At 42.1% G+C, this 14,594-nt stretch overlaps 1 protein-coding gene across 1 annotated transcript in view; it reads right to left on the bottom strand.

Moving 5' to 3' along the window:
• ST8SIA2 (ST8 alpha-N-acetyl-neuraminide alpha-2,8-sialyltransferase 2) overlaps nucleotides 1–14,594 on the bottom strand; it is a 403,496-nt gene that overhangs the window by 192,654 nt on the left and 196,248 nt on the right. Inside the window, exon 2 of the mRNA XM_040414197.1 lies at nucleotides 7,294–7,356. Within this exon, the coding sequence (XP_040270131.1) occupies nucleotides 7,294–7,356 (63 nt within the window). The remainder of the gene's footprint in view (nucleotides 1–7,293; nucleotides 7,357–14,594) is intronic.

Raw genomic sequence — 14,594 nt, 5'->3', positions numbered from 1 at the left:
CTCCAGGCCTCCAGGAAGAGCATTTCCTGTGAGCATAGCTGTGAGTACAGATTCAGAGACCAGGAGAAGCCAAATTCCTCCTCAGCTAGTCAGGCCCATATCAAGCAGAAGACAGACAGAGCAGAAGATAGATACCTACCAGATTCTCCAGGCATATGATAAGAAGCAGAAGAGATATTGATTCCTGCCACATATTGCCAATACCTGCTGGGACCCAAGACTAATGCTGTATCTTGTGTGGATTAAAGCTGCAACCAGTAAAGACAAGTTGAACTTTATTACCCGTCTGGATCACATTTATTATTACCAAAATCCCTCAATTACTCCTACTAACAACACTCATTTTATTGCAAGTGAGCCAGGATTCAGGAGTCCAGCCGTACCAAGGTAGGAGACACCGTTGACACTACATAGAGACATTATCCCCACTCTGGCATTCCTCACCTGGTACGTGAGTTATAACATCTTAAAGGGCCCTGCCACAGTACCCTGCGCAAACTGAAATTGGCATCACGAACAAACCATAGACTTTTATACACATATCCTGACCCACTGCATACCTGGCCACCGTACCACGGTCCTGCTCATTGCACAAACAGAGGATCTGCCAGCAACACCAACACCTGGGTCACCAAGCATCTCCACAATGTCCCACGGAAGTGTTCAGCTCTCCATCTCCCAAACAGAGGGAAAGGAAGAGGAAGTACCCCCCTACCCACCCGCGATCCCTAGCCCTGAATGCCAGCATTTCTAAATTACTGGCCTTTAAAATGCTGTCATACGGTCTGGTGGAGATGGATAGTTTTAAAGGCCTTATGGCAGTGGCTGTCCCACAGTATGTCGTGCCCAGCCGACACTACTTTTCCAGGAGAGCCACCCCTTCCCTGCACAACCAAGTAGGGGACAAAATCAGGTGTGCACTGCGCAACAGCACACTGGGTAAATGCAGTGGCGGATGGGCCTGACGCGAATAGCAGTTTGGCGCATGTTCTTCCACCACCGAGGATTGCAGGGCGCTTCAGTTTGCCTCCTGTTGCTTCCTCCTCCTACTCTGCTTCCTCATCCTCTACCAGCTCCTCATCCGGTCAGCGTAACACCTTCACCACCAACTTCAGCACAGCCAGGGAAAACGATAGCAGGCAGTTTTAAAACTTATCTGTTTGGGGGACAAACCCCACACCGCGCAGGAGCTGTGGACGGGCCATGAACAACAGACCGATGAATGGTTTGTGCCAGTCAGCCTCAAGCCCGGCCTGGTGGTGTGCGATAATGGGCGAAATCTCGTAGCAGCTCTGGGACTAGCCGGTTTGACCCCCTTCCCTTGCCTGGCACATGTGCTGAATTTGGTGGTGCAGAGATTCCTTAAAAATTACCCTGATATGTCAGAGCTGCTGCATAAAGTGCGGGCCGTCTGTGCGTGTTTTCGGCGTTCTCACCCTGCTGCTGCTCGCCTGTCAGCGCTGCAGCGTAACAGTGGCCTTCCCGCTCACCGCCTCATATGCAACGTGCCCACAAGGTGAAACTCCACCTTGCACATGCTGGCCAGACTGTGCGAGCAGCAGAAGCGATAGTGGAATTTCAGCTGCAGCACGCACGGGTGAGTCTCTCTGCGGAACAGCACCACTTCACCACCAATGACTGGGCCTCCATGCGAGACCTGTGTTCCTTGTTGCACTGTTTTGAGTACCCCACCAACATGGCCAGTGCCGATAACGCCGTTCTCAGTGTTACTATCCCACTTCTATGCCTCCTTGAAAAAACCCTCCTGGCGATGATGAAAGAGGATGTGGCACAGGAGGAGGAGGAAGAGGGATCATTTTGTAGGGTTTCCGGCCAGACATTCCCAAGTGGCTCCGAGGGTGGGTTCCTGCACCCACAAACCCAAGGTACACAATTGTCCAGCCAGGGCACAGTTCTGGAGGATGAGGAGGAGGAGATGGAGGAGGAGGAACCATGTTCACAGCAGGGTGGCACCCAAACCAGCTCATGGCCATCACTGGTGCTTGGATGGGGGGATACAGAGGACACAGACAATACACCTCCCACAGAGGACACCTTTTCGTTGCCTCTGGGCAGCCTGGCACACATGAGCAATTACATGCTGCAGTGTCTCCGCAATGACTGCCGAGTTGCCCACATTCTAACGTGCTGATTCCTGGGTGGCCACGCTGCTCGATCCCCGTTACAAGGACAACGTACCGTCCTTAATTCCATCACTGGAGCGTGATCGTAAGATGCGTGAGTACAAGCGCACGCTGGTAGACGCGCTGCTGGTGGCATTCCCACCTGACAGCGGGGTACAGTGGAAGCACAAGGGGAAGGCAGAGGACGAGGAAGAGGTCGCCAATGCAGCTGGGGCACCGCCAGCACCTCAGAAGGCAGGGTTAGCATGGCCAAAATGTGGAAAAGCTTTGTCAGCACGCCACAACAACCAGCACCATGTGATATGGCACGTCTTAGCAAGAGGCAGCATTTCACCAACATGGTGGAGCAGTATGTCAACAGAAATCGAGACTCATCAGACCAGGCAACATTTTTCCAGTCTTCAACAGTCCAATTTTGGTGAGCTTGTGCAAATTGTAGCCTCTTTTTCCTATTTGTAGTGGAGATGAGTGGTACCCGGTGGGGTCTTCTGCTGTTGTAGCCCATCCGCCTCAAGGTTGTGCATGTTGTGGCTTCACAAATGCTTTCCTGCATACCTCGGTTGTAACAAGTGGTTATTTCAGTCAACGTTGCTCTTCTATCAGCTTGAATCAGTCGGCCCATTCTCCTCTGACCTCTAGCATCCACAAGTCATTTTTGCCCACCGGACTGCCGCATACTGAAAGTTTTTCGCTTTTCACACCATTCTTTGTAAACCCTAGAAATGGTTGTGCGTGAAAATCCCAGTAACTGAGCAGATTGTGAAATACTCAGACCGGCCCGTCTGGCACCAACAACCATGCCACGCTCAAAATTGCTTAAATCACCTTTCTTTCCCATTCTGACATTCAGTTTGGAGTTCAGGAGATTGTCTTGACCAGGACCACCCCCCTAAATGCATTGAAGCAACTGCCATGTGATTAGTTGACTAGATAATTGCATTAACCCCTTAAGGACGCAGGGCGTACCGGTACACCCTATTTCCCGAGTCCTTAGGGACTGAGGGCGTACCGGTACGTCCTAACTTTAAATGAAGATTCCGGCGCCGCGGGGGTTAATGGGAGCAGGATGCCGGCTGAAATCATTCAGCCGGCATCCTGTCACAATGCCAGGGGGGTCATGTGACCTTCCCCTATCGGCGATCGCCGCAAACCGCAGGTCAATTCAGACCTGCGGTTTGCTGCGCTTTCTGCAGTTTCTGATCCCCGCGGTCCCTGATAGTACCAATCAAACCGTCATCTCATCCCGCAAAAATCATACCCTACCCAAGATAATCGCCCAAAAACTGAAAAAACTATGGCTCTCAGAATATGGAAACACTAAAACATTTTTTTTTGGTTTCAAAAATGAAATCATTGTGTAAAACTTAAATAAATAAAAAAAAGTATACATATTAGGTATCGACCGGCTCTATAAAAATATCACATGACCTAACCCCTCAGGTGACCACCGTAAAAAAATAAAAATCTTATGTCACAAAAAGTGTAATAGCAAGCGATAAAAAAGTCATATGCACCCCAAAATAGTGCCAATCAAACCGTCATCTCATCCCGCAAAAAATGAGACCCTACTTAAGATAATCGCCCAAAAACTGAAAAAACTATGGCTCTTAGAATATGGAGACACTAAAACATTTTTTTTGTTTTAAAAATGAAATCATTGTGTAAAACATACATAAATAAAAAAAATTGTATACATATTAGGTATCGCCGTGTCCGTGACAACCAGCTCTATAAATTTACCACATGATCTAACCTGTCAGATGAATCTTGGAAATAACAAAAAAAAACGTGCCATAAAATCTATTTCTTGTTACCTTGCCGCACAAAAAAGTGTAATATAGAGCAACCAAAAATCATATGTACCCTAAAATAGTACCAACAAAACTGCCACCCTATCCCGTAGTTTCTAAAATGGGGTCACTTTTTTGGAGTTTCTACTCTGGGGGTGCATCAGGGGGGCTTCAAATGGGACATGGTGTCAAAAAAAACAGTCCAGAAAAATCTGCCTTCCAAAAAACTTATGGCATTCCTTTCCTTCTGCACCCTGCCGCGTGCCCGTACAGCGGTTTACGACCACATATGGGGTGTTTCTGTAAACTACAGAATCAGGGCCATAAATAATGAGTTTTGTTTGGCTGTTAACCCTTGCTTTGTAACTGGAAAAAAAATATTAAAATGGAAAATCTGCCAAAAAAGTGAAATTTTGAAATTGTATCTCTATTTTCCATTAAATCTTGTGCAACACCTAAAGGGTTAACAAAGTTTGTAAAATCAGTTTTGAATACCTTGAGGGGTGTAGTTTATTATATGGGGTCACTTTTATGGAGTTTCTACTCTAGGGGTGCATCAGGGGGGCTTCAAATGGTACATGGTGTCAAAAAAACAGTCCAGCAAAATCTGGCTTCCAAAAACCATACGGCGCACCTTTCCCTCTACGCCCTACTGTGTGCCCGTACAGTAGTTTACGGCCACTTATGGGGTGTTTCTGTAAATGGCAGAGTCAGGGCAATAAAGATACAGTCTTGTTTGGCTGTTAACCCTTACTTTGTTAGTGGAAAAAATGGGTTAAAATGGAAAATTAGGCAAAAAAATGAAATTCTCAAATTTCATCCCCATTTGCCAATAACTCTTGTGCAACACCTAAAGGGTTAACGAAGTTTGTAAAATCAGTTTTGAATACCTTGAGGGGTGTAGTTTATAGAATGGGGTCATTTTTGGGCGGTTTCTATTATGTAAGCCTCGCAAAGTGACTTCAGACCTGTAGTGGTCCCTAAAAATTGGGTTTTTGTAAATTTCAGAAAAAATTTCAAGATTTGATTCTAAACTTCTAAGCCTTGTAACATCCCCAAAAAATTTAATATCATTTCCAAAATGCTACAAACATGAAGTAGACATATGGGGAATGTAAAGTTATCACAATTTTTGGGGGTATTACTATGTATTACAGAAGTAGAGAAACTGAAACTTTGAAATTTGCAAATTTTTCAAAATTTTTGGTAAATCTGGTATTTTTTTTCATGCAAAAGAATTTACTTTTTTGACCCAACTTTAGCAGTGTCATGAAGTACAATATGTGACGAAAAAGCAATCTCAGAACGGCCTGGGTAAGTCAAAGCGTTTTAAAGTTATCAGCATTTAAAGTGACACTGGTCAGATTTGCAAAAAATGGCCAAGTCCTTAAGGTGAAATAGTCCTTAAGGGGTTAATGAGAAATAGAACAGGTGTTCCTGATAATTCTTTAGGTGAGTGTATATATATATATATATATATATATATATATATATATATAAAACAAATTTATTATTTATTTCTTTTTTAGCCATAATATATTTACATATATTATTATATATTTAAAATATATAATATATTATAATATATGTAAATATATTATGGCTAAAAACATCAGTGGTAGTTTCCTATATATTATGCATTCATATATATCAGATTGATTTTATGATTTTAACTTGATTTTATGATTTTAACAAGCCCCTGCACAAGACCATCGGCAGAAAAAAAAAAAATAGGGTGTTCAGATAATGCTTTATTATGTAAAACTGAAACATCCAAACATAGAAAGTAGACATATTTTAAATCATTGCGTCCGTAACAACCTGCTCTATAAAAATAGCACATGATCTACCCTGTCATATGAATGTTGTAAAAAATAAAAAATTAAAACTGTTCCAAAACATAAATTCTTTGGTTACATTGCATCACAAAAAAGTACCCCAATCATATGTACCCCAAAATAGTACAAATAAAATTGGCACCTAATCCCGTAGTTTCCAAAATGTGGTCACTTTTTTCAGTTTCTACTGTAGGGGTGCATCAGGGGGGCATCATTTGGGACATGGCATCTAAAAACCAGTTCAGCTAAATCTGCCTTCCAAAAACCATATAAAGTTCTTTTCTTTCTGCTGCCTGCTGTGTGGCCATACAGCAGTTTACGACCACATGTGGGGTGTTTCTGTAAACCGCAGAATATGGGTAATAAATATAGAGTTTTGCTTGGCTGATAACCCTTGCTTTGTTACTGGAAAACATGGATTAAAATGTAAAATCTAATAAAAAAGTGAAATTCTGAATTTTCATCTCTATTTTCCATTAATTCTTGTGGAACACCTAAAGTGTTAACAAAGTTTGTAAAATCAGTTTTGAGTAACTTGAGGGGTGTAGTTTCTAAAATAGGGTAATTTTTGGGCGGTTTCTATTATGTAAGCCCCACAAAGTGACTTCAGACCTGAACTGGACCTTAAAAAGTGGGTTTTGGAAATTTTCTTTAACATTTCAAGATTTGCTTCGAAACTTCAAAGCCTTCTAACGTCCCCAAAAAATAAAATGTCATTTTAAAAATGATCCAAACATGAAGTAGACATATGGGAAATGTAAAGTAATCACTATTATATGAGGTATCACTATCTATTATAAAAGTAAAGAAATAGATATTTGAAAATTTGGGAATTTTTCATAATTTTGGGTAAATTTGGGATTTTTTTCACAAATAAAGGTGAAATATATTGAGTCAAATTTATGACTATCATGAAGTACAATCTGTCACAAGAAAACAGTCTCAGAATGGCTTGGATGAGTAAAAGTGTTCCAAAGTTATTACCACGTAAAGTGACACATGTCAGATTTGCTAAATTTGGCCTCGGCAGAAGAGCGAAAACTGGGTAGAAGGGGTTAATAGGATACCCAGACTCTAGGCCTTACATTATTACACATTACCTAATATCACTGGAAGAGAAGAGGTTAAACATTTTCATACTATTTTATTGCAAAAAAAAATATTTGTAATATATCTTTGAAAATATTTACGCTGCTTTTATATAAAGATAACTGATATTTCTTGAAGTATGGGCATATTTGTCAAAGTGTAGAATAATTCACATTGCTCTATTATTTTATTATAAGTATACACAGGTAATGTCATTTACATACATGTGTTGCTTCATCGCTCAATGCACTTCTTCCTATTGCCTCACCACTATGAGTCAATTAGAAATGAAGTTTCAATAAGGAAGAGAATGAGAACTGGACTGAATGATAACTGTTTCTATTGAGGCGAGCATCACAAGTTAGGATTGCAGCAGATTAATAGCAGCCTCACAGCCAAAACAGATGAACAAAAAAAATCTTATTTACAAACCTATTAGATTTGCTATGTAAGCTTTCCACAGCTGATCTGATTGTGCCTCTTCCTCCAGTGCTCCTGCAAGACAAAAGACAATACATTATTTATCAAATTCTGTTACTGTCTGTGAGCTTTGCTTTAACAATTCCATGATCCCTTGTAGAGAGTTAAGACATTTTCTCTTGCTTGTTTTAGACTTGGTTATAATACCCATTTCAAGACAAAGGAGATGGCTTCTTGCATTTGAAATCAAATGTAACCGGGAGACATGACATCAGGTCTCATCAGGGAAACAACACATTATTTAAAGCGATGATTGGCCGAATACCTTGAGTCAGTGTATTTAAATCCAATTTAGCCTCTATTTCTGAAAAGTTTCTGCCAGGATTTGAACTCACAACCTTCTACATTAGAGGCAAGGACTTTAACCACTTTGGTGCTCGATCAACACTAGTTAGCAGGTCTCCACAGTCAAGGCTCAAAATGGGCAACTTTAGAGCTATTATTCTAATATCTATGTACGATTTTAGTATTTAATGTATATTACAAAAATGGTTAGTATCACTGCCCCTACACATTACAAATAAAAATTAAAAAAAGAATGACAGTTACACTTTAAGGTGCATTATTTTATTTGTCACATAATTGAAAAAGGGTCTTTGATAAGATACTTTCGGAATAAGATGTAACATGAACATCAGCAGCACATCTAATACCCATTAGATGGTAAGCCAGTCCTGGCAAAATTGGCAGGTTTGGCCAACCTTAGTCTGATATTTATGGCCATCTTAAAGAGGTTGTCCCACAAAATATTTTCTACAGTTTGTAAAGTGGCACCTGGATCTGAGTACTTTTGTCATTTCATGTAATTAAAAATTTAGCGGCGCAACTGAGTTAATCAATAAAATGTATCTATATAGCACCACCTGCTGTTGATCTTTCCTTATTTCTTTGTCCAGCTCACTAAGAAGGCCGCACATGCTCAGTTTCATCTTTCCACTACCTCCTGAGCTGTGATAGGTAGAGCATGGACACGCCCCCTTAACTGCAGCAGAAAAGACACTCCCCTTGAGCTGCCATCTTGATATAAAACTAGCAGAGCAATGAAAGGTGAGATCTCTGGATCCATATGAGGTACAGGGCTGGTTCTAGCTTTGTTAGAAAGAGGTTGACATTTACTATATGTGTCTGATTTTCATTTTTTACATTCACCTTTCCTGACATGTCTGTTTTAGCAACTACTTGCAACCCCATGTAATAACAGTTCTGGAGCACTTCTTATACCATTCATCTATTATTCCTTCTAGAAGTTATAAATAAATTGCCAGCAGTCAGCAATAAAGGTCCATCTGGGTGTTGCCAGTAGGTGATGTTTCTCAAGAATCACTTGCAGGCCCAATACATTTCCTATCCAATAAACTAGAAATCAAATGGAATAAATGTCACTAAACATATAGTGAAATGTCTCTTTTTCCCTCCAACTCTTTTTGGCCATGTTTTTGGTGAATTTTCCTGTTACATGGATTGTCCCCAATGTAAAAACTGTACTAAGCATCTGTTCACATTTGTGCTAGTCACATGACAGACACCAACGTTGCCCAATGGATCCCACTAAGAATGGGGTTCTCTGGTACCATTGAGGTATGATTTGACCCATACAGTGTAATTTTTTCTACAGAAAGTGACGGAATCTTCAAAGGAGCTTTCTAATGGCGCCTCCGAAGTGAACAGATAAAATCTTAAAAATTTGATCTTTTTTAGTATTAACCAATTCAGTATTAACTATTTCATCAAAATTAGCAGATACCATCTACTAGGACAAAGCTTTGAACCATCATAGTGACTAATTTCATTTTTTTTCCCTATAATTTTATGTGGTTTAGGTTTTAGTCTATACGCAGAAATCAAGATAAAACTGGCTGTTTTGTTTTATGGATATAAATGTAGTGGTTTTACTGTCAGGGAAAAAGAAATGTGATTACAGAGACAGATAACAATTCTGAATGTAACTGATTCAATATGTCCTGAGATATAATGATGGACAGTTATGAAACAGGCAAGAGTTGCAATGACACACATCATGAAAGATTGCTCTTTTTTTAGTCATTTTTCATAAATTGTTTCTGAAGTATAGAAATCCCAATGTTAAACCACTGTTATTGTCATTCATACCATAATGCATTGCATTTCTCGCGAATAAAAAAGAATATATATATTGCAGCGTCCCACTCAAGTAACTGTGGGCCCACAAATGTGTTTTTACCATGTATTAATGTCATGTGATATGCCTGTATTTTGTGTTTTATCTCCTGTCATATTCTCCATGTCACAATGTGATTTTACATGCAAGTATCCTTTAGACAGGCCTAGTCAGGGTGCACTACACTCGATTCTCCACAGGATGGAGCAGTGTCAGTGTGTATAAATAGCTTAGCTCAGACCTAAGTTAGGCTGTGCAGTCATGTGTCCTGTGCAGTTGGGTGCTGTGCAGAGCAGTTCAGTTCCTGGTTTAGGTGAATCCAGACCAGTGCAGATGAGCTCAGGTAAATCCAAGTGAGAGTTCAGTTGAACGCAGTTCTCTCAGGAGCCTTCAAGAAAGCAACAGCCATGTAGCTGAATATCTGGAGGGAGGCCCCTTCCTAGCCTCTCTGCTCTGTCCCTGTCGGCTCCATAGCCCAGGGTTAAGGCCTGCAAGTATTCTTCCTAGAGGTGAGCAATCCACTACTATAGATCACTCTTCCAGGGTGACCAATGTCTAGACTGTATGCAGCCGAGTATATAAGGAATTATCACGTTTATGCAAGACAAAGGATTAGCAAGATAGTCATTACCTGAGGACTTATTAGGCACCTTTGTAATAGGTGTAGGAGATAGCTTGAAGCATCTACATCTCCAGTTTAAATCCTGAGGACAGTCAGGCCAACTGTCAGAACACCATTGGAGTAGATGTTTCAGGATTCAGAAAAGCACCTTTTTATTCAAGGATTAGAATGAGGCCGGAGTTGTTACCAGTGTAAGACTTTCATTATTACCAGCCCAGTCTGAGCAGTAGTCTTCTTATGTATTACAAGAGCCTGTACTTCATGGAGGATTTGCATTTCCCTTTCCCCATATGCATGGGAGATTGTGCTTCATGCCGGATTGTATCAAGAGACTGTTTAATGCCTATGGATGTATTGTAATCAAGAGCCATCTACAGTAAAGTGCCATTTGGAGTTTCACCCTGCTTGTCTCAGACTCAGTTCCTCTATTAACACTTTAGTAAATGGTTGTACCTCCATCCAAAAGGTACCGGTGTCACGATTACAAGGGACATTATTACAGACCACCAAGGGCACCTCAAACCCACATCTGGCCAGTGTCCCGTACACCAGAGTGTGCCCCAGAGAATCCTTGTGCCATTCTCCTTTTCACTTATGTGAGCCTGCCCAGGGACGACATTACCGTGAGTGACCAGAACTGTATTTACCTCGGCCCACCTATTGCTCACACCGTGACCTCACACATAATTCCCCTACAAGGTCTGGCATACCGCAATATAGAATGAATTGAGTTAGTCAGATAGTCGTCCCCAGTCCTCTCGCCATTCTGTAGTGTCAATGCTACAGTTTACAATGGGTACTCCTTTTTCAGGTCCAGTACACAGCTATTGATTGCCTCGGTGCATGTTCTGCACAATCAGATTCTTGAAAGGTCGCAGACAACTTTTTCAACTTTGGTTTCAGAGTAAATTTGATGATGACTAATATTTGTTTCTGTTTTTGTTCCCTTTGCAAAACTACATTTTTTGCATTTGTATTTCAGCCCAATAAAGCTGGATTTACACAGCTCGATTTTTTGTGAACGAATGATCATACTTGTCAAAACTTTGTGGCGAGATTTATCAAATCTGGTGTAAATCTTAGCAACCAATCAGATTGATCCTTTCATTTTCAAAAGGAGCTCTGAAAAATGAAAGGTGGAATCTGATTGGTTGTTATGGGCAACTAAGCCCGTTTTTCTTTACAGCAGTTTTGATAAATCCCCCTTCTGTACTATCTGACATTCATCATTTGCTCATAACGGATGTATAGCACATGTCAATTTTATTTTGACAAACTTCCTTTATCCTCTGTCAACAGTATGAAGAGAACATTAAAATAGATTATTTTTATAACTTTCATATTTTGCACATCATATTGACTCAACAAGATCGTTTCTCTGTGTTCAGACAGGAATATCATGTACACAAGTTTCTATTTCTTAGCTGTACACCAGAGATTTATTGATCCTTCCGTTTACACTTTGCAGCGATCCTACAAGCCTGCCATATAACACCATTATTTAGTGCAGTTCTTCCTCACATTTCTCTTCAGCTTGCCATGTAAAGCCGGCTTCTCAGTATAACTTCCATTTCTGGCACTTTTTCATCCATGATACATTCCACACTCTAGCCTCTTGCATAAAACCAACTCCTATCTAAACTAAACTATATAATGGACACAAATGATCACATCAAGCACAAAGATTTCTTAATACGGACCTTTTAAAACATTATTTAAATAGTAAAAAGTTAGTGGGGAAAAAAAATATATGTTATTTATGGGATCTTCTGAAGCAAACTCCTGGAAGATGGCATCAGGAAAAAGATCATAGCTCATACATTTGTTTGCCAATTGACCAGGCCTGTCAGGTTCCTTGTCTTTTACCCTGTTGTCCTCTTCTGCATATAGGGAGCTATATATGGTAACTGCAAACCCATCTACTGGAAATTATTCATATACTTAAAACCTGGCAAATTGTCAGGAAATCTCCAGAAGACAAGGAAACCCCCCTGGACTACTTCTAGATCAGAGCCTGTAGTTAAGTGCTACCACTCTCTGCAGACAGAGCTGAGCACAGACCGAAGAGTCATGGAAGTGGCTGTTCTTGGTCGTCATGGCACTTTCTGTGGAGAGCAAAGAAGTTGGATAAGTACGCACTCGCTAAAAATATCAATGCTCAATCATACTAAGAGCATGTTGGCTCTGTCAATGGGGGATTCAGAGATGAGCGAATCAATTTGTAACATCAGAATGCAACCCCATAAAAAAAAATAACAATAATCTAATTCTATAGAATCAGTGTAGTGTACGGGGACTGTAAGTCCCGTCACTACAAAAGGGTCACTTGTTGTGCTGTCGTGTCCCCTTATTTATGGGGAAGTTGGTATAAGTCATCTTTATAAACTGTAATGCTATGTATTTCCCTGTTACTGTGAAACTTGCATGTACAGGCCTGCTAGGGGTGTCATTCCAGCTCTTAGTCACTAGAGGGAGCTAGGGAGCCCTAGTTTATATAAGGCCCAGTCAGGGAAAGGAAAGTCAGTCTAAAGTGGGAGTCTAGAGTGGTAGTTGGAGTCTAAGGAGTCTGAGGTTCATGGTCTAGTCTAACCAGAGATTAGACAATGTCAGAGTCAAGTCCAGGCCGGAAGCCTGCAGACCAGGAGAGGGTATTGCAGTCCCTGTAACCGGGTTCCAGATTCAAGGAGAAGGTTCCCCTCCTGAGTTCCCATATACAGTAACAGGAATACCGCAGTTAAAGAGCCTGAGGGAGCTGAGAGAGAGACAGAGGCAAAGCTCAGAAAAGCAAGAGGTACTCAAGACAACAGAGGAGGTACTTGATAAAGATAAAACCAAGGATATACGCCAGAGCTAGGGTATTGGGCCTTGGAGAAGAGTTTATGTTCCAGGATCAGTCAGGAATAGAGTGCAAGCTGCCTGTACTGCAAGTCCTGTGTTTAACACTCTGAAGTCACCTTGCTATACATATATTGCCTGCATCAACTGTATTGAAAATCAACTGTCTGCAAAGGAACTGCGTTTCCGTCAATGTCCCTATATGATGACTACTAAAGTTTGAGTTCTGCTTTAACATCACGTGGTTCCTCAGTTATTCCTGCTATCAGCAAACGGCGTGCCACCGTTTAATTGGCACTGGCGTCACGAACATTTCTCATCATCACCTGCCCTTGCAGAGAGTCAGCCGTCTCAGGTTAGTGTCTATTGCACTACAACACCCAGGAACATTTCTAAACCTAACTTGAGTACGCTGCACCTCTCTTTTGGCGTCACGGACAGGATACGCACGCTTTCTAGTGCAAGGAGCGTGAACTTTGTGCCTTATACAGTTGCCCTGTGACCAAAGTGACAAATTGCCTGTTTTATTAAAGTGGACTTTGTGGACTGAAAAACATACCCAAAGTGTGCCTAAAACCTCCAAAAAGCGCTGTGCAGTATTGCGCTATCAAGAGGAAAGAAATCGCCACATCGGATTGTGGTTTTATGGACTTTTTACCATCCTGCTTGCTGTCAGTGAATAGACAGCGGATTTTGCTAAAGATGGCCGCTGAGGCTACTGAAATAGCTGCTGCGTCATCTTCATCCCGAAAAAGCGGGAAAAATTGGCGCCTTTTTGAGGAAATAGCGGGAAGGAGTTCAAGGTCAGGCGCCACTGCTTATCTGGACATTTGCATGTCGGCCAGCATGGACTCCGCCTTCCATATACTGGAATACCTGGGGGGCGGCCTCCCAGTGCAATGGGAGGAGCTGGCTGATCTTATTGGCGCCACCCTATCGCTCTCCAGAGAAGGATCGAGCATGTTGGAGAGTGAGCACCGCTTTGCTGCAACGTCCGCGCCTGAAATACCAAAGATGACTGATATTGGTGTAGAGCCAGAGGAGGCTCCACCGGCCTACTCTCTGGGACCGGAGAAACCCGCCTGCCCGCCACGGGAGAAAGAACCAGAGCCCTGCTATGGCTCCTGGAGAGACTTCTTTCAGCCCTCTTTCAAGTGGTCTTCACTAATGGCAGAGATCCGGGAGGCCGCTATAAAGCGGAATACAAAGACTAAAATCTATTATGAGGAATTGACCAAGACTATCCATGAACGACACACCAACACCCAACCCCGCCTGGAAAGGAGAAAGGGGTTGGTGGTGTCCTTTGACAAAACCCGTGGCTACGGGTTCATCCAAGATTATCTAACTGGCAGAGACTTATATGTTAACCGAAGATCTGTCAAGAGAGACTACCTCCCTTCCTATCAGCACAGCCTCCGCGAGGGAGAGGAAGTGGAGTTCACCCCTGCCGAGAGCCTGAGAGGCCCTTATGCAACTGCTGTGACCCGTCCCAAGCGAGAACCTGAGGACTGGGAGGCAGAAGAAGACTACTCTGGCTGCGAGCGAGAACCTGAACGCTCTCCAGAGCCGGCCCATCACGCCTTCCAAGAGCGGGGCTCCTTCATTGGGCCTAATGTCTTCTGGCAGCCAACCGTGTTGGAAAAATGGGTGAGCCCT

The sequence above is a fragment of the Bufo bufo genome, chromosome 1, assembly GCF_905171765.1.
Source record: "Bufo bufo chromosome 1, aBufBuf1.1, whole genome shotgun sequence".
In the NCBI taxonomy this organism is placed as follows: domain Eukaryota; kingdom Metazoa; phylum Chordata; class Amphibia; order Anura; family Bufonidae; genus Bufo; species Bufo bufo.
This window is presented reverse-complemented; position numbering and strand designations above follow the sequence as displayed.